This window comes from Enhydra lutris, unplaced genomic scaffold, assembly GCF_002288905.1.
Source record: "Enhydra lutris kenyoni isolate GAN:26980312 unplaced genomic scaffold, ASM228890v2 scaffoldscaffold6, whole genome shotgun sequence".
In the NCBI taxonomy this organism is placed as follows: Eukaryota; Metazoa; Chordata; class Mammalia; order Carnivora; family Mustelidae; genus Enhydra; species Enhydra lutris.
In genome coordinates this window covers 21,756,562-21,776,675 of record NW_019154090.1, presented here as the reverse complement: position 1 = coordinate 21,776,675, position 20,114 = coordinate 21,756,562, and the positions used below count along the sequence as shown (strand labels likewise).

Below are 20,114 nucleotides of genomic sequence, written 5' to 3'. Positions count from 1 at the left end.
ATTTAAATCAGTAATGACATAGTGAGTTCTTACTCTTCAAATCTCTGACCTCTTCTGCTACCAATAGGAGAAAACTCTGCTTTTAAATACTCTTTTCATCTGTAACAGTTTGCATCTCCCCTCTTTCACCCCCAACCAATATCTTTTATTTGTAGAACAAGCCAGATCATTTATCCTGGAGAAGCATATTCTGCCTTCGATTAATAGCATCCTCGTGCTCTTTGTTTGTGGACTTTTAAAGTTTTTTAAAAAATTTATTTGAAAGAGAGAAAGAGCATGATCTGGGGGAAGGGGCAGAGGGAGAGGGAGAAGCACTCTCCCCACTCAGCAGGGAGCCCAATGTGGAGCTCATCCCAGGACCCCAGCATCATGACCTGAGCTGAAGGCAGACACTTAGCCTCCTGAGCCATCTAGGTGCCCCTCATGCTATTTTTGAACATACTTCCTATCTTTTATAGTCCTATAAACTGATGGTTAGCTCTTGAAGCTTAATTAGATTCAGGTCAGTTTTCTTGGCAGAAGTATTTCGTAGGTGGTGATGTGTACTTCCTGTCATTGGTGCATGATATCTGGTTATTTCACTTTTAGTTATGATAAAGTTGGATCAGTAGATTTGGGTATTGTCAGATTAACCTATCTTTGTAAACAGTGTATAGTAGGGACTTGTTTTTTTGTTTTTATTTTAATCCAGTCTGACAATCTCTATCTTTTAATTGGGGAGTTTAGTCTATTGATGTTTAATGTAACTGTACTGTTGGGTTGAAGTCTACTATCTTGTTATTTGTTTTTTATTTGTCTGACTATTTTTTTCCTCCTTCTTTCCTGTCTTAGATTGAATAATTTTTTATTATTTTGTTTGATCTCTTCTGTTGGTTTTTAGCTCTACTTATTTTTTTAGTAGTTGCTCTAGAGATTGTAATATGCATTTGAATTTATCACAGTGTACTTTGAATTCTTATTTCACCATGTCACAGGTAATGAAAGAACCTTATAAGAGTATATTTCTATTTAAATTCCCATCATTTGTGCTCTCATTTTCACACTTTTTACTTTCTTTTAAGTATCACAGCCTTATACTGTCTGTTGCTTTCGTATATTTTTTCAGTTTTATAGGTATTTATGGGAGGAGGGTAAGTTCAGTACCTTTAATTCTGCCATGGCCAGAACTGGTAATCCCAGTTAATGTTTTGCAATCCATGGCAGTTGCTATTCTTTTTTTTTTTTTCTTTTTTCTTTTTTTTCTTTTTTGAAGTGTAGTTGACATACAATAACAGTTGTTATTCTTTTTGATGCCCAGAATGTCCCATTTTGACGAGTGGGCCGAAATGTCTTTCTGTGTGTGTTTTTTGTTTGTTTTTATGCGATATGATGTCTTAGGCTTACTTTTACATTTCCTGCTCCAGACTAGAATCAGTAATTGCTACTGATTTGTTGAATGCCTTGTATATGCCGGGTACAGTGGATATGTTATCTTGAGTTAATTGTCTTAATTCTACGTGGTCAGAAATATTATCCTGTAATAGAGGAGGAAATGGAAGCTCAGAGAGGTTAAGTAATTTGCCCGATATCTGCCAGCCATCATCTGAATACCATATGGCAGAACTGTTGACAAACTATGGCCTTCAGAGTCAAATCCAGCTTAAAGCCCATTTTTATAAATAAAGGTTTATTGAAACATAGCCATGCCCACTCATTTATATATTGACTGTGGCTGCTTTTGCACTTTGGTGCTAGAGTTGACTAGTTACTTAAGAGACTGGCCCCCAAAACCTAAAACATTTACTCTGTGGTCCTTTGCAGAAAATTTGCTAATCCCTGCTGTGTGAGGTCCACACTCATTCACGTTTCTTCCTGATAGTTGTTTCTTGTTTCTGCCTGCTGTTTCCTTCCTGTGTTTGACTGTTTTAAGGAAACAGACTTTTCCTTGTGACTGCCCTGTTATAAATCCTGTAGGGGAATGTACCTTCTTAGTAAAATTAGTTTCACTCCAAAGAAAGAGTGCAAGCATCAGTGCTAGTGAACCCAAGTTTGTTTTTAAAGATTTAATTTTTTATTGGAGAGAGAGAGTGCGGAGCAAGTGAGTGAGAGAGAGAGTGAGCAAGCGAGCGAGAGAGCGAGAGAGGGCATGAGCCAGGACTGGGGAGAGGGAGAGGCAAATTCCTCATTTAACAGGGAGCCTGATGCAGGCTCGATCCCAGGCTCCTGGGATCATGACCTGAGCGGAAGGCAGATGCTTAACTGACAGCCACCCAGGCACCCCTTGCCCAAGTTTTTGATTCTGGTTCCATTTCTCTGTAAAAGGGGAGTGATGATGTCTTCCTCACTGGATCATTGTAAAGATAAAGGGAAATCATATTATGCCAAGTAAGTGATTGGCCCCCAAAAGGCCCTTTAAGTGGTAGTTATTATCATCATCAATATTTAAAAAGTTTTGCCTCTATTTATAATTTATTCAGGTGAGTTCAGATAATGCCTGGCGCAGAGACTGAAATGTACAGGAGGCTGCAGTGTCTGTAAGGGGGGAACACCTGGCGAAGAGAGAAAACTGGGAGACACAGAGTGGAGCAGCCTTGACTCGTAGAGGTTTTGTATGGTGAGGTATAAGAGATAAAATTGGAATATTAGGTCAGGGTTGAATTTTGGTGGATTCGAATGCAGGACGAGCGGTTTCTACTGGTCATTTTCAACTGTAGGATTCAATTCCATGAACTGTAGATTCAGGAGGGATCATGGGGGAGTGAGCCGCTCTCACATTAGCTAGAACAATACCTTTTTCTCTGTCTTCATGATTGGGAGTTCCATGGATTTAGGTTGAACACATACTCCTAGAGGTATTCCCTGCGGATGTCCCGAATTTGAAGAGACATTGATCAGGGCTGAAGATACAGACTGAAGCTATCCTGCACACTACACCGTGGTCAGGGTATTGCACGACTGGGCCAGCTGTGGCTTTAGGTTTATAAAACAGACTTTAAAGTCAGACTTCACAACCAAGTGACATGTGCAGCTTACTGAACCTTTCAGAATCTGTTTTTCTCATCTGTAAGATAGAGATAATAATACTAATAGTCCGCTCACAGGTGATGCGTGTTAGGGTAGTTAGCATGGTGCTGGCATATCATGAGTATGTACTAGTATTAGCTCTCAGCTCTTCTCTATAGTAATAAGGGTTAATGTACATTGATTGACATTTTTCCTCAAACTGTCCTCCCCACTGCTTGATGTCTAATAAACACAGGGTGTTCAACAAATAGTTGTTGAATGAGTTGTAAACGTTAGCATATTAGAAATGAAAGCTCTCAGATGTGCCTGTTGATTAGAAAATAAATGGGCGAATCACATACTTCACTCTTCAGTCGCTTATGGAGCGTGCTGTGGTGATTGTGTAATGTTTGTGTTATAAGCAATGGAAGGAAGAGAGTTGTATGGAAGTTTCAAGTGATCGAATTGCCTTATTAGATGTGCACACTAAATAAATCCATTGAGGACAGTCTCCATTACTACCACTTCCGTGTGGTGGAGCGTGTCCTGCTCCATTGTTGTTGCTTCCAGCTGAGCAGAGGGAACACCGGTCCTGCTAGGGGCACTGAACTGGTTGTTCTCACGGATAGGTTCTTAGGGGAGATTTTGGTTATTCTGCCACAGAGATTTTAGCAGCAAAACCAAGAGGAATGGGGCTTAATTAGAAGATGAGGATAGAAAGCAGTTCTAGGAACAGCAGGGTGTGGGATGAGAGTTGATTTTAGGTATTACGAAGAGTGAACATCTTTCATTTTAATAGTCAGGTACTGTACACGTGTATTTAAAAACCATAAGCACATGAGAATGGTGATTTTGTAGATATATTGCTTAGCTTTCTGTAAGATTTAAGAACAATGGTGGGAGTTTTGTATTCATTATACTGAAAATTTGAAGTAAATAGGATATATACTATGGCAAAAATTGTGATGTAGTATTCGAGCGACTGCAATCCGTGAACTTTAGGCGCTGTAACAGGTTGTCAATGATACACTTTCCCTGTTGGTAAAAGGGGGTGGTGAACCCCTTACAGGATTGTTGTGGGGACTAAATGAGATGATAAGGATAAAGTGCTTAGCTCAGTGCCTGGTACATGGTGAGTGCTTAGGAAGGTCAGTATATTGTACCATTCAACAAGGAGTGAGTACGTGCCGAGAGCCAGGTACTCAGCTGGTTGCTGGGCATAGGAGGCAGTCAGACATTTCTTCCAGCCGTAGTTATTTATGGAGCATCTGCTGTGTGCCAGCCATTATGCTAAGTGCAGAGAAGACAACAGCTCATTATCTAGTGAAAGGCAGGGGCCATGATAGTGAGACCAGGTGCTCCATGCAAAGGGACACCTAGTGCGTGGAAAGTCCTAGACACACATGTGTGAGAGTCCAGCAGAGGGAGCAGTGCTCACCCTGTCTGCTGAGAAAGCCCACTATAAGCCCCGACCTTGTGCAGGGGATTGTGGTCTGTACTGGCCGCTGCACGGTTTAGTCAGTCACTCAGTAGATACTTAGTGAGTTTCTGCTCTGTGCTAGGCGCTGGGGATTCAGTGTTGAACAGTGAGAGAGAGCCTCTGCCCTCTTGGAATGTATACTCCAATAGTGGAGTTTGGTATTGGTCATATAATCAAATAGATGTATGAATATTTGTAACAATGCTAAATTTTATGAAGGTGAGATAGATGGTGTTATAAATAGGGGACTTTGACCTGGTCAAGGATGGCTTTCCCAAAGAAATCTCTGAACCTCAATCTCACTCTGTATCCCCCTAAGTTACAGCTCCTTGTCATGCCTCTCCAGGGCCTAGAGTAGCACCTGGTAGGCACTCAGTTGCTGTTTACTAAGTGAAGGAAGGTATAGTTGATCTGAGTTCTGAAGGGAAAGTAGAAGTTAACTGGGAGACAGGGGAGGGAAGGAACTTCAGGCAGCGGGAATGGCAGGTGCAAGGGTCCTGTGCAGGCAGGGAGCAGATTACATTTGAGAGACTGAGAGGAGGCAGCATGTGGAGCGGACCATGAGAGAGAGAGAGAGGAGTGGAGCCTGGGAGGAAAGTGGGGGCTAAGTCTCAGTGCCTTGGCAGCCACAGGAAAATGTTTGCTTTTTCTCTAAAGAGCAGTTGATTTTAAGCAGCAATTACCAGGATCCATTTTCATTTTGGAGAGGTTTCTCTCCTTCTGTAGAGGACAGACTTTGGCAGGGGAATATGGGGCAGGACTGAATGCAGAAAGGGTGCAAAAGATAACACCCAGACTTCCAACTTCTGCTGCACAGGTGGGTGGTTGGGCCATTCTGTAAGATAGAAACACAGAAGGAGAATTAGGTTTGTGTGGGCAAAATCATGGGTTTGGTCTTAAACATGTTGAGCTTAAAGCGCTTTTGAGTTATTTCAGTGGCCGTTGAGAGAAGTCTGACCCGGGAGTACAACTCTGAGACGATCTGCACAGGGGTTTTGTAGAAGCCGTGGGCGTGAATGAGATTGCCTAGGGAGAGAGAGAATGGATGAGAAGTGGGCCAAGGAGTTTAAAAACTCCAGTGTTGAATGGTCAGGTAGAAGAGGATGAAACTAAGGAGCAGCTGAGAGTAGGATAAGAGCCAGGAGAGTGCAGGGGAATCTTGGAAGGGAAGGGAGGGAATATTTCAGAATGAAGACGTGATCAGTTCTGTCCAGTGTCGAGGGAGGGAGCTTTTCCAATTTGGAGATTCACTGGTAGAGAAAGAAGGTAGCAGGTTGGGGGGCGGGGGTTGTGGGGAGAAGGATCAAGGAAAGCTTATTTTAAAAGAAGTCTTGAGTTTGTTTTTTTGTTTTTTGTTTTAAGATTTTATTTATTTATTTGTCAGGAAGACAGAGAGAGGGTGCGTGCACACGCGGGTGAGAACACACAAGTGGGCAGAGTGGCAGGCAGAGGCGGACGGAGAGAGAAGCAGGCTCCCTGCTGAGCAGAGAGCCCAATGCTGGACTTGATCCCAGGACCCTGGGATCATGACCTGAGCTGAAGGCAGTGGCTTAACCGACTGAGCCACTCAGGCGTCCCTGGAGTTTTGTTAATATGTCGGAAATTACCAGTTGAAAGGGAGAAGTTGAACTGACAAGGTGAATGGGCTTCCAGATGGAGAGAAGAGCCTGTACTAAGCCTGGAGGCTTAACTGTGCTTGTTGGGTGTTGGGGGGCAGTGGGTTGGTTTTCCGGGGCAGCTGGAGCAGAGGTGTGGGGAGAAGGGTGGTAAGAAGTGCATATAAAAAAGGTGGGCCCAGTTACAAAGGACCTGTTGCGGGGGCTCTCGTCTGGGTATGCCTCAACAGCATGACGCCATAACAGAGTCTGGCAAGAATACAGAACGTGGTGTGAGAGAGTAGTTGGGAGGGGCGCCTGGGTGGCTCAGTGGATTAAAGCCTCTGCCTTCGGCTTAGGTCATGATCTCAGGGTCCTGGAATCGAGCCCCGCATCGGGTTCTCTGCTCAGCAGGGAGCCTGCTTCCTCCTCTCTCTCTGCCTACCTCTCTGCCTACTTGTGATCTCTGTCTGTCAAATAAATAAAATCTTCAAAAAAAAAAAAAGAGTAGTTGGGAGACGTTAATGGAGGAAATAAGGGAGAGGTAAGCGTAGCTGGGAGATTCCGCTCTCTTTTCTTGGCTCCTGATTCTGTTCAGGGAACTGGAGGGAAGCATGGGTAGAGAAAAGCACTGATGCACTTCACTCAGGAGGACGTTTAGCTGATTGGAGTCTCAACAGAGGACACAGAAAGTTGGAGAGGAGCAGATAGGGAAGGACATTTAGGGGGTGATTTGCAGGCGTCAGTCGGGAAGATGAATCTGGGATGAGGACAGCTGAAGTCAAAGTTACAGTGGCCAGCTGAGGCCTCAGCCCTGGGTGGGCTTACTGAGCCTCCAGAGTGTGTCTCCTGGGGCCTTCTCTCCCTTCTGCTGCTGCTTTTAAAACCAAGTTGACATTGGGAGCTTGGAAGCCACTGACTGCTCATACTATTTACCTTGATTTGTCCGGGCGAAGATTTAGAATTGGCATGTTACTGGTTTTCTGCCAGCACAAATGAGAGGTTGTACAGCTCAGACTGTGGAGCCAGGGTGCCTGGGTTTGAATTCTAGCTCCTCCAGTAAGAGCTGAGTGACCTTGGATAAGTCACTCTGACTCTCTGATGCCTCAGTTTTCTTGTCTATAAACTTAAGATAATAGGAGGACCTAATGCATAATGAGAAATGCACATAAAGCACTTAGAACAGCGTTGACACATTTTAGGTTCTCAAAAAGGGGTAGCAATGACCATAATCCCTGTTTGGGGTCTCAGATGCTGTTATTCTATCGTTGAAGCACCAGATGGCGACAAAGCACATGTCTTAAGCTTACCCACAGTCTGCTGAGGGATTCCTTGGCTCATTGTTTTCTTCAAACCCCTAATTTGTGCAGTGTGAAGTATTCCTTTCTTTAGTTTCTTTCTTTCTTTCTTATTTTAAGATTTTATTTATTTGTTTGTCAGAGAGAGAGAGAAAGAGAGCACAAGCATGGGGAGCAGAGGGGAGAGGGAGAACAGGCTCCCTGCTGAGCAGGGAGCCCTCGGATGCGGGACTTGATCCCAGGACCCTGGGATCATGACTCAAGCCGAAGGCATACACTTAACCGTCCGAGTCACCCAGGCATCCCTCTTTGGTTTCTTTCGAACTTTTGGTTGAAACTCATTTGTTTTGAGACTGCAATTTAAATTTTATTCATAAAATTAAAAAATAGGTTTTTGGTTAGAGTAGCACGTGTACACAGTTAAACATCAGATAATACAGCACAGCAGTTAGTAGAAAGCAGGAACCTATTACATACATGGCCCACCTTGCCCTACACCCTGTCCTACTCCTCAGAAGCACCCACTTTTAACTATTTCATTGCCATTTAATTATGAATAGGTGGATTTTATGTTACCTCAATCAAAATATTTAGTGATAGAACTATTAAATAATATGTCTTTGAGTTTGATACAGTAAGAATAGTGTCGGTTTTATAATGTGCCTACTTTGCAGCAGATGCTGTGATTGGGGTTTATCAAAGTCTTTGCTCTTAGGTAACTGGTTGTAGGGGGAGGTAGTTAGTACCATATGGTAAGTGCTTTGGGGGAGCACTCTGGAGGGAAGGCACCTGGCCTAACTTGAATGGCCTAACTTGAATGAGCAGAGATGCAGATAGGAGCTGGTTTGGCAGACGGTAGGGACAACAGACACATGCTTCCAGCGGTGGGAATAGCAGAGTCACATAAATGCTGAGATCTTGGTGTCTTTGGGTCGCCACAGTAGGCTGGAGGGCAAGATTTGGGAATTCGAGGTGGGTGGTATGGTGATAAAGCTGGCACTGAAAATGAATGTCAGTCATGAGGGCATTTTATCCTGTATCAGAAACTTGGAATCTTGTTCTGAGGATAATAAGGAACTATCCAAGGGTTTTGACAGCAAAGTAACATGGTTGCATTTGTATTTTGTCAAGATTACCCTTGAGCAGTCAGTATGCAGAATGGACTATGTAATTTGAGACCAGTTAGGAGATGATTGTAACAATCTAGGTGAGAGATGGCAAGTGTCTGAAATAAGGCCATGAGAGAAGCCAGAGGGTGGGGATTGGGTTTGAAAAATGAGAAGGGAGGTAAGCTCACTAGGCCTGTAGGGTAAGGGAAAAGTCAAGAATGATTCCCAGGTTTCTGCCTCAGGTAGTTGGGTACGTGGTGATGCCTATACATAAGCTGGGAAGCCCAGAAGAACAAATAGAAGGTTTCAGGCTCATTTTAGATGTGTTGAACCTGACTTAGCTTTGAAGACATCTAAGTGGAGACCCCAGTACATTTAGAATCAGAGGAGACACTTAGCTTTGTCACCTTCACCAGGTAACTTACTACTCTGAGCCTCAGTTTCTTTTTCTGTTAAATGGGAATGATAATATCTACCACAGGGTTCTTAGGTGTTCATTAAAAGGAAGAATATCATAAACTTCCAGCACAGATTATGGCCAGAGCAGGTGGTCAGTGGAAGTGGTTTCTTTCCTTTTTTTCTAGGGTTCAGAAGGACTAAAGTACTTGAGGTTTGTTGCTTTTGGCATGAACTCAGCAATTTTGTGTAATACAGTGTCCTGTGGAAAATACCTGCTTAAAACATGAACTCTTGCATAGCTCATACTTTAAGCCATCACAGATTGCTTAGAATTTTGTCATCAAAAAGCATGTATAGGGTGCCTGGGCGGCTCAGTGGGTTAAAGCCTCTGCCTTCTGCTCAGGTCATGATCCCAGGGTCCTGGGATCGAGCCCCACATCAGGCTCTCTGCTCAGCAGGAAGCCTGCTTCCTCCTCTCTCTCTGCCTGCTTCTCTGCCTACTTGTGATATCTGTCTGTCAAATAAATAAAATCTTCAAAAAAAAAAAAAAACATGTATACTTTCCCAGTCTCTGTGTATATCACCACTTATCACTGACTTTCCACCCCTATTTAGAAAGCGTGCACCTTCATTAAGTCAAACCTTGATCCAGGCAATGTGGATTCCCTTTTCTATGCTGCCCAGTCCAGCCAGGCCCTCTCGGGGTGCGTGGTGAGTCTAGCTTCTACCTTTATATTTACTTTTAAACCATAAAACGTTTTTTTAAAGAGGGAGGGTTGTGTCAGATTAATTTTTTTTTTTTTTTAAACAATGAGAATCCATTAGTGTGGGTGGAAGTTCCATTCTTATGATTTTATTTTTCTTAAGAAAATGGAGTTTACTTTTTCCCCAAGTCTTCACTTTTTGTGCCTTTTAAATAACTTTCTCCTATATTGCCTCTCTTCTGGGAAGCCTTGATTTTTCCTTCCATCTTCCTTTAATGTTTAAAAATGTTCAAAGTAAAGGAAGAATGCCCCTCATACCAGAGTTCTGGAAATCCAATTTATCGAACAGAGGGGACCCATATAAGTAGACCAGTGACTTGCCAGAATCTTTTCAAAAGTGTTGTGCGGCATTCCCACAGACACTGAATTCTGGCGTCTGAGGAGCCGAAGGGGGGACGATCGTGCGCCGCCGGGTAGTGTGACTTGGGCAGTCCCTCCCTGTGTTGTTTGCCATAGACTGCCAGCACCTGTTCTAAAACTGTGTCTGCCAATCCTTTCTTAGATCTCTATTTCAAATGAGACCAAAGATCTGCTCCTGGCAGCTGTCAGTGAAGACTCATCTGTTACCCAGATCTACCATGCTGTGGCCGCCCTCAGCGGCTTTGGCCTTCCCTTGGCTTCCCAAGAAGCACTCAGCGCCCTTACCGCTCGCCTCAGCAAGGAGGAGACTGTGTTAGCGTAAGTTGTCGTGTCGAGCGCGTCTCAGGCTTCATTTGTGGTGGAGACTGTTCATCCACTGGTTCAGCAAGTCTTTTCTGGGCGCCTCGTATGAGCCATGGGTTCTGCCGAGCACCACAGACGCGGTATTGAACTGAGGCAGGCAAGGTCCCTGTCCTGATGGGCTCATCTGGACACCGTGTTCCTCACGACACTGAGGCAGAGCATGAACGCACTGCCCTAGAAAGACAGAATTGCTTTTGAAGTGAGAGGCTGCAGCCAGGGTTAGGAGATGACTGAGGGAGCCGTGAGGCCAGCGAGCCATGTACATCCCTTGTTGAGCACGGTGAGCTGTTGGCAGTGGGGGCTCTGCACCGGAAGAGGGCTTACGGGATCCCTTGAAGTTGTGAGACAGCATCTGGTGGGAGACGTGGGTGCTCAGAGCGGGGAGCATTCTAGGAATCAGACTCTACTCCTCTGCAAAAGGCTTGGGTGAAGGAGAAGCACCTTATAGGAAAAGAACTGAGCAATTTTCCTCTTCGTTTCGAACTTAAATGTTGTGACTGACTTGAGGATGTTGACCAAACTTGAGAGTAACGGTATATGTAGTTTTCTCCTTTAACACCGAAACTCCTCATTTAAAACGGTCTATGTATTTTTTGTTTGTTTGTGTCCCCCATTCAGTTGCAACCCCCCAAAAAGGGTGGAGCGTGCCTGGCCTCCTGTTAATTATTTAGCAAGAGGTTGGGGACACCGATTCCCTGTTGCAGAATAGTTAGTTCAGTTGTTTCCCAGCTTTTTGGGGGTGGGGGTGGGATTGTTTTGACTAAGTAAAATCAAAATGTTTTTAAACTGGAAGCTTTGTTAAAGACAGGGCTCCTAGTCAGTTACATTCTCTGTGTCATTTACACCCTACTCATTTTCATATGGTTAGTCATTAGCGACTTTGGGGCTACTTTTCCTAAGGCTGATGTTTTGTATACATTTTGCCCAGTATTTGACCCTGCTCTCCTTCAGTTTTAGGTCACATTATTTTGGTCTCTCATAATCTCTTGGGGAAGATCCCCAAGGATCCCCAGTGAGATCCCTAGTCTCATGTCATGATATCACTGTCAGTGCCTCAATCTGATGCCACCTTCTACAACAGAATCTTTCCCATTTCCTTCCAAGCAAAAAAGAAAGTCTTCTTCCTCAAAATCCCAGAACAGGAAAAAATACAAAGAGAGTATATCCATTTTGGAGTTAGTTAGCTAGTTAATTAGTTAGTATGAACAGCAGCTCTGTTCCTTACTTGCTGTGTGACTTTGGGTTAGTTACGAGCCTCCCTGAGCCTCATCTGTAAAAGGTGGACCAATAATCCTTACATCGTAGAATAGTGACAGGATTAAATGAGATAATGCATGCGAAGAATCTAGTGTAGTGCCTGGTTCCTAGTGGGCACACAACGAAAGCTCCTCCTCCTCTTGAGCACTTCTTTCCTACGTCCCTTTCTTAGGAAGCTGGTTACTTCCTTGGTTGTACTGTAGTCATTTCTATATTAGATTGTAAGCTTCTTTATTTATGGGGCTCACACATTGGTGCTTGGTAGGTACCCCACAAGGAGTGAATAAAGGCTGAAACTGTACTTTGATGTTTCTAGTCTCTTGAAGAAAGCCTGCAGGTAGAAAGAGCACGTGCTTGGGATCGAAAGAACTGTGTTCAGATCTAAATCCTTCTACTTAATACCTCTGCAACCATGAGCAGGCTGTTTAATTGCCCTACACCTCAGTGTTTTCATGTGTAAAATGGGGACAGTGATAGTTTTCTCCTAGGATTATTGTGAAGATCAAACTAGCAGGATGCCTTGTTTGCCTTGTATAACATTACTACCAACTTGCCCTTGCCCTGTTTAAGGAAATCCGATATAAATGAAGACTTCTAAATGGGCCTTCTGCATTTAAATGGACTTATTCTAGGATATGAATCTTCGGAAACTTGTCTAGAATGGAGAAAAAAACCTGCAGGTTTGAATGAACCATCTGAAAAGATGCCATTGTGGTCTCTCATAACCCAATTTCTTTTAAAGCATCTGCTGTATATTAGCAAGATAAGATCGGCTTTCTTAGGGTTTGAATACAGTATTCCAGAGGGAAAGAAATTACTGACTGGAGAGTAAGTAATTAAAGCCAGTGACAAAACTTTTCAAAAGCTAAGTGGATTAATTTTATTCTTAAAAACTTCTGAAGTTGTTACCAGCATGACATTCACTCGTTGTAAAGAGAAAAATATCTTAATTGAAAAGTTCTTTCCTGGCTATCTTAGCAGCCTTTTGTGGGCTCAGCATTTGTTACGGGCAAATGTGGGATTTTTTATCTTGTTTGGAAGTTCAGGTTTCATTTTCTCTAGTGCATTTGAACAACAAGCATCCCATAGCAGTCTTTGAATGTTCGGGGCTTCCCTGCCCATGAACTGTAACTGCTCTGTTTTCTAGCTTGTCACCTTAGTGGGATTAGTTTTCCACAGAGGGAATCTAAATGGTTATGATCTCAATGGAAGCAGACAGACTCTCTCTACATTCCCCACCATGATGACTTGATGGACAAGTGGTGGTTTTACAGAAAAGCCCCGTATTCTGCCACAGAGATTTTAGCAGCAAAACCAAGAGGAATGGGGCTTAATTAGAAGATGAGGATAGAAAGCAGTTCTAGGAACAGCAGGGTGTGGGATGAGAGTTGATTTTAGGTATTACGAAGAGTGAACATCTTTCATTTTAATAGTCAGGTACTGTACACGTGTATTTAAAAACCATAAGCACATGAGAATGGTGATTTTGTAGATATATTGCTTAGCTTTCTGTAAGATTTAAGAACAATGGTGGGAGTTTTGTATTCATTATACTGAAAATTTGAAGTAAATAGGATATATACTATGGCAAAAATTGTGATGTAGTATTCGAGCGACTGCAATCCGTGAACTTTAGGCGCTGTAACAGGTTGTCAATGATACACTTTCCCTGTTGGTAAAAGGGGGTGGTGAACCCCTTACAGGATTGTTGTGGGGACTAAATGAGATGATAAGGATAAAGTGCTTAGCTCAGTGCCTGGTACATGGTGAGTGCTTAGGAAGGTCAGTATATTGTACCATTCAACAAGGAGTGAGTACGTGCCGAGAGCCAGGTACTCAGCTGGTTGCTGGGCATAGGAGGCAGTCAGACATTTCTTCCAGCCGTAGTTATTTATGGAGCATCTGCTGTGTGCCAGCCATTATGCTAAGTGCAGAGAAGACAACAGCTCATTATCTAGTGAAAGGCAGGGGCCATGATAGTGAGACCAGGTGCTCCATGCAAAGGGACACCTAGTGCGTGGAAAGTCCTAGACACACATGTGTGAGAGTCCAGCAGAGGGAGCAGTGCTCACCCTGTCTGCTGAGAAAGCCCACTATAAGCCCCGACCTTGTGCAGGGGATTGTGGTCTGTACTGGCCGCTGCACGGTTTAGTCAGTCACTCAGTAGATACTTAGTGAGTTTCTGCTCTGTGCTAGGCGCTGGGGATTCAGTGTTGAACAGTGAGAGAGAGCCTCTGCCCTCTTGGAATGTATACTCCAATAGTGGAGTTTGGTATTGGTCATATAATCAAATAGATGTATGAATATTTGTAACAATGCTAAATTTTATGAAGGTGAGATAGATGGTGTTATAAATAGGGGACTTTGACCTGGTCAAGGATGGCTTTCCCAAAGAAATCTCTGAACCTCAATCTCACTCTGTATCCCCCTAAGTTACAGCTCCTTGTCATGCCTCTCCAGGGCCTAGAGTAGCACCTGGTAGGCACTCAGTTGCTGTTTACTAAGTGAAGGAAGGTATAGTTGATCTGAGTTCTGAAGGGAAAGTAGAAGTTAACTGGGAGACAGGGGAGGGAAGGAACTTCAGGCAGCGGGAATGGCAGGTGCAAGGGTCCTGTGCAGGCAGGGAGCAGATTACATTTGAGAGACTGAGAGGAGGCAGCATGTGGAGCGGACCATGAGAGAGAGAGAGAGGAGTGGAGCCTGGGAGGAAAGTGGGGGCTAAGTCTCAGTGCCTTGGCAGCCACAGGAAAATGTTTGCTTTTTCTCTAAAGAGCAGTTGATTTTAAGCAGCAATTACCAGGATCCATTTTCATTTTGGAGAGGTTTCTCTCCTTCTGTAGAGGACAGACTTTGGCAGGGGAATATGGGGCAGGACTGAATGCAGAAAGGGTGCAAAAGATAACACCCAGACTTCCAACTTCTGCTGCACAGGTGGGTGGTTGGGCCATTCTGTAAGATAGAAACACAGAAGGAGAATTAGGTTTGTGTGGGCAAAATCATGGGTTTGGTCTTAAACATGTTGAGCTTAAAGCGCTTTTGAGTTATTTCAGTGGCCGTTGAGAGAAGTCTGACCCGGGAGTACAACTCTGAGACGATCTGCACAGGGGTTTTGTAGAAGCCGTGGGCGTGAATGAGATTGCCTAGGGAGAGAGAGAATGGATGAGAAGTGGGCCAAGGAGTTTAAAAACTCCAGTGTTGAATGGTCAGGTAGAAGAGGATGAAACTAAGGAGCAGCTGAGAGTAGGATAAGAGCCAGGAGAGTGCAGGGGAATCTTGGAAGGGAAGGGAGGGAATATTTCAGAATGAAGACGTGATCAGTTCTGTCCAGTGTCGAGGGAGGGAGCTTTTCCAATTTGGAGATTCACTGGTAGAGAAAGAAGGTAGCAGGTTGGGGGGCGGGGGTTGTGGGGAGAAGGATCAAGGAAAGCTTATTTTAAAAGAAGTCTTGAGTTTGTTTTTTTGTTTTTTGTTTTAAGATTTTATTTATTTATTTGTCAGGAAGACAGAGAGAGGGTGCGTGCACACGCGGGTGAGAACACACAAGTGGGCAGAGTGGCAGGCAGAGGCGGACGGAGAGAGAAGCAGGCTCCCTGCTGAGCAGAGAGCCCAATGCTGGACTTGATCCCAGGACCCTGGGATCATGACCTGAGCTGAAGGCAGTGGCTTAACCGACTGAGCCACTCAGGCGTCCCTGGAGTTTTGTTAATATGTCGGAAATTACCAGTTGAAAGGGAGAAGTTGAACTGACAAGGTGAATGGGCTTCCAGATGGAGAGAAGAGCCTGTACTAAGCCTGGAGGCTTAACTGTGCTTGTTGGGTGTTGGGGGGCAGTGGGTTGGTTTTCCGGGGCAGCTGGAGCAGAGGTGTGGGGAGAAGGGTGGTAAGAAGTGCATATAAAAAAGGTGGGCCCAGTTACAAAGGACCTGTTGCGGGGGCTCTCGTCTGGGTATGCCTCAACAGCATGACGCCATAACAGAGTCTGGCAAGAATACAGAACGTGGTGTGAGAGAGTAGTTGGGAGGGGCGCCTGGGTGGCTCAGTGGATTAAAGCCTCTGCCTTCGGCTTAGGTCATGATCTCAGGGTCCTGGAATCGAGCCCCGCATCGGGTTCTCTGCTCAGCAGGGAGCCTGCTTCCTCCTCTCTCTCTGCCTACCTCTCTGCCTACTTGTGATCTCTGTCTGTCAAATAAATAAAATCTTCAAAAAAAAAAAAAGAGTAGTTGGGAGACGTTAATGGAGGAAATAAGGGAGAGGTAAGCGTAGCTGGGAGATTCCGCTCTCTTTTCTTGGCTCCTGATTCTGTTCAGGGAACTGGAGGGAAGCATGGGTAGAGAAAAGCACTGATGCACTTCACTCAGGAGGACGTTTAGCTGATTGGAGTCTCAACAGAGGACACAGAAAGTTGGAGAGGAGCAGATAGGGAAGGACATTTAGGGGGTGATTTGCAGGCGTCAGTCGGGAAGATGAATCTGGGATGAGGACAGCTGAAGTCAAAGTTACAGTGGCCAGCTGAGGCCTCAGCCCTGGGTGGGCTTACTGAGCCTCCAGAGTGTGTCTCCTGGGGCCTTCTCTCCCTTCTGCTGCTGCTTTTAAAACCAAGTTGACATTGGGAGCTTGGAAGCCACTGACTGCTCATACTATTTACCTTGATTTGTCCGGGCGAAGATTTAGAATTGGCATGTTACTGGTTTTCTGCCAGCACAAATGAGAGGTTGTACAGCTCAGACTGTGGAGCCAGGGTGCCTGGGTTTGAATTCTAGCTCCTCCAGTAAGAGCTGAGTGACCTTGGATAAGTCACTCTGACTCTCTGATGCCTCAGTTTTCTTGTCTATAAACTTAAGATAATAGGAGGACCTAATGCATAATGAGAAATGCACATAAAGCACTTAGAACAGCGTTGACACATTTTAGGTTCTCAAAAAGGGGTAGCAATGACCATAATCCCTGTTTGGGGTCTCAGATGCTGTTATTCTATCGTTGAAGCACCAGATGGCGACAAAGCACATGTCTTAAGCTTACCCACAGTCTGCTGAGGGATTCCTTGGCTCATTGTTTTCTTCAAACCCCTAATTTGTGCAGTGTGAAGTATTCCTTTCTTTAGTTTCTTTCTTTCTTTCTTATTTTAAGATTTTATTTATTTGTTTGTCAGAGAGAGAGAGAAAGAGAGCACAAGCATGGGGAGCAGAGGGGAGAGGGAGAACAGGCTCCCTGCTGAGCAGGGAGCCCTCGGATGCGGGACTTGATCCCAGGACCCTGGGATCATGACTCAAGCCGAAGGCATACACTTAACCGTCCGAGTCACCCAGGCATCCCTCTTTGGTTTCTTTCGAACTTTTGGTTGAAACTCATTTGTTTTGAGACTGCAATTTAAATTTTATTCATAAAATTAAAAAATAGGTTTTTGGTTAGAGTAGCACGTGTACACAGTTAAACATCAGATAATACAGCACAGCAGTTAGTAGAAAGCAGGAACCTATTACATACATGGCCCACCTTGCCCTACACCCTGTCCTACTCCTCAGAAGCACCCACTTTTAACTATTTCATTGCCATTTAATTATGAATAGGTGGATTTTATGTTACCTCAATCAAAATATTTAGTGATAGAACTATTAAATAATATGTCTTTGAGTTTGATACAGTAAGAATAGTGTCGGTTTTATAATGTGCCTACTTTGCAGCAGATGCTGTGATTGGGGTTTATCAAAGTCTTTGCTCTTAGGTAACTGGTTGTAGGGGGAGGTAGTTAGTACCATATGGTAAGTGCTTTGGGGGAGCACTCTGGAGGGAAGGCACCTGGCCTAACTTGAATGGCCTAACTTGAATGAGCAGAGATGCAGATAGGAGCTGGTTTGGCAGACGGTAGGGACAACAGACACATGCTTCCAGCGGTGGGAATAGCAGAGTCACATAAATGCTGAGATCTTGGTGTCTTTGGGTCGCCACAGTAGGCTGGAGGGCAAGATTTGGGAATTCGAGGTGGGTGGTATGGTGATAAAGCTGGCACTGAAAATGAATGTCAGTCATGAGGGCATTTTATCCTGTATCAGAAACTTGGAATCTTGTTCTGAGGATAATAAGGAACTATCCAAGGGTTTTGACAGCAAAGTAACATGGTTGCATTTGTATTTTGTCAAGATTACCCTTGAGCAGTCAGTATGCAGAATGGACTATGTAATTTGAGACCAGTTAGGAGATGATTGTAACAATCTAGGTGAGAGATGGCAAGTGTCTGAAATAAGGCCATGAGAGAAGCCAGAGGGTGGGGATTGGGTTTGAAAAATGAGAAGGGAGGTAAGCTCACTAGGCCTGTAGGGTAAGGGAAAAGTCAAGAATGATTCCCAGGTTTCTGCCTCAGGTAGTTGGGTACGTGGTGATGCCTATACATAAGCTGGGAAGCCCAGAAGAACAAATAGAAGGTTTCAGGCTCATTTTAGATGTGTTGAACCTGACTTAGCTTTGAAGACATCTAAGTGGAGACCCCAGTACATTTAGAATCAGAGGAGACACTTAGCTTTGTCACCTTCACCAGGTAACTTACTACTCTGAGCCTCAGTTTCTTTTTCTGTTAAATGGGAATGATAATATCTACCACAGGGTTCTTAGGTGTTCATTAAAAGGAAGAATATCATAAACTTCCAGCACAGATTATGGCCAGAGCAGGTGGTCAGTGGAAGTGGTTTCTTTCCTTTTTTTCTAGGGTTCAGAAGGACTAAAGTACTTGAGGTTTGTTGCTTTTGGCATGAACTCAGCAATTTTGTGTAATACAGTGTCCTGTGGAAAATACCTGCTTAAAACATGAACTCTTGCATAGCTCATACTTTAAGCCATCACAGATTGCTTAGAATTTTGTCATCAAAAAGCATGTATAGGGTGCCTGGGCGGCTCAGTGGGTTAAAGCCTCTGCCTTCTGCTCAGGTCATGATCCCAGGGTCCTGGGATCGAGCCCCACATCAGGCTCTCTGCTCAGCAGGAAGCCTGCTTCCTCCTCTCTCTCTGCCTGCTTCTCTGCCTACTTGTGATATCTGTCTGTCAAATAAATAAAATCTTCAAAAAAAAAAAAAAACATGTATACTTTCCCAGTCTCTGTGTATATCACCACTTATCACTGACTTTCCACCCCTATTTAGAAAGCGTGCACCTTCATTAAGTCAAACCTTGATCCAGGCAATGTGGATTCCCTTTTCTATGCTGCCCAGTCCAGCCAGGCCCTCTCGGGGTGCGTGGTGAGTCTAGCTTCTACCTTTATATTTACTTTTAAACCATAAAACGTTTTTTTAAAGAGGGAGGGTTGTGTCAGATTAATTTTTTTTTTTTTTTAAACAATGAGAATCCATTAGTGTGGGTGGAAGTTCCATTCTTATGATTTTATTTTTCTTAAGAAAATGGAGTTTACTTTTTCCCCAAGTCTTCACTTTTTGTGCCTTTTAAATAACTTTCTCCTATATTGCCTCTCTTCTGGGAAGCCTTGATTTTTCCTTCCATCTTCCTTTAATGTTTAAAAATGTTCAAAGTAAAGGAAGAATGCCCCTCATACCAGAGTTCTGGAAATCCAATTTATCGAACAGAGGGGACCCATATAAGTAGACCAGTGACTTGCCAGAATCTTTTCAAAAGTGTTGTGCGGCATTCCCACAGACACTGAATTCTGGCGTCTGAGGAGCCGAAGGGGGGACGATCGTGCGCCGCCGGGTAGTGTGACTTGGGCAGTCCCTCCCTGTGTTGTTTGCCATAGACTGCCAGCACCTGTTCTAAAACTGTGTCTGCCAATCCTTTCTTAGATCTCTATTTCAAATGAGACCAAAGATCTGCTCCTGGCAGCTGTCAGTGAAGACTCATCTGTTACCCAGATCTACCATGCTGTGGCCGCCCTCAGCGGCTTTGGCCTTCCCTTGGCTTCCCAAGAAGCACTCAGCGCCCTTACCGCTCGCCTCAGCAAGGAGGAGACTGTGTTAGCGTAAGTTGTCGTGTCGAGCGCGTCTCAGGCTTCATTTGTGGTGGAGACTGTTCATCCACTGGTTCAGCAAGTCTTTTCTGGGCGCCTCGTATGAGCCATGGGTTCTGCCGAGCACCACAGACGCGGTATTGAACTGAGGCAGGCAAGGTCCCTGTCCTGATGGGCTCATCTGGACACCGTGTTCCTCACGACACTGAGGCAGAGCATGAACGCACTGCCCTAGAAAGACAGAATTGCTTTTGAAGTGAGAGGCTGCAGCCAGGGTTAGGAGATGACTGAGGGAGCCGTGAGGCCAGCGAGCCATGTACATCCCTTGTTGAGCACGGTGAGCTGTTGGCAGTGGGGGCTCTGCACCGGAAGAGGGCTTACGGGATCCCTTGAAGTTGTGAGACAGCATCTGGTGGGAGACGTGGGTGCTCAGAGCGGGGAGCATTCTAGGAATCAGACTCTACTCCTCTGCAAAAGGCTTGGGTGAAGGAGAAGCACCTTATAGGAAAAGAACTGAGCAATTTTCCTCTTCGTTTCGAACTTAAATGTTGTGACTGACTTG

At 44.5% G+C, this 20,114-nt stretch overlaps 1 protein-coding gene across 2 annotated transcripts in view; it reads left to right on the top strand.

Annotated features, from left to right (window-relative positions):
* LOC111141578 (ribophorin II) overlaps nucleotides 1–20,114 on the top strand; it is a 66,793-nt gene that overhangs the window by 6,762 nt on the left and 39,917 nt on the right. For both annotated transcript variants that reach the window (XM_022494239.1, XM_022494238.1), the window contains 2 exons: nucleotides 9,479–9,574; nucleotides 10,130–10,305. In XM_022494239.1, coding sequence (XP_022349947.1) covers nucleotides 9,479–9,574; nucleotides 10,130–10,305 — 272 coding nt within the window. The remainder of the gene's footprint in view (nucleotides 1–9,478; nucleotides 9,575–10,129; nucleotides 10,306–20,114) is intronic.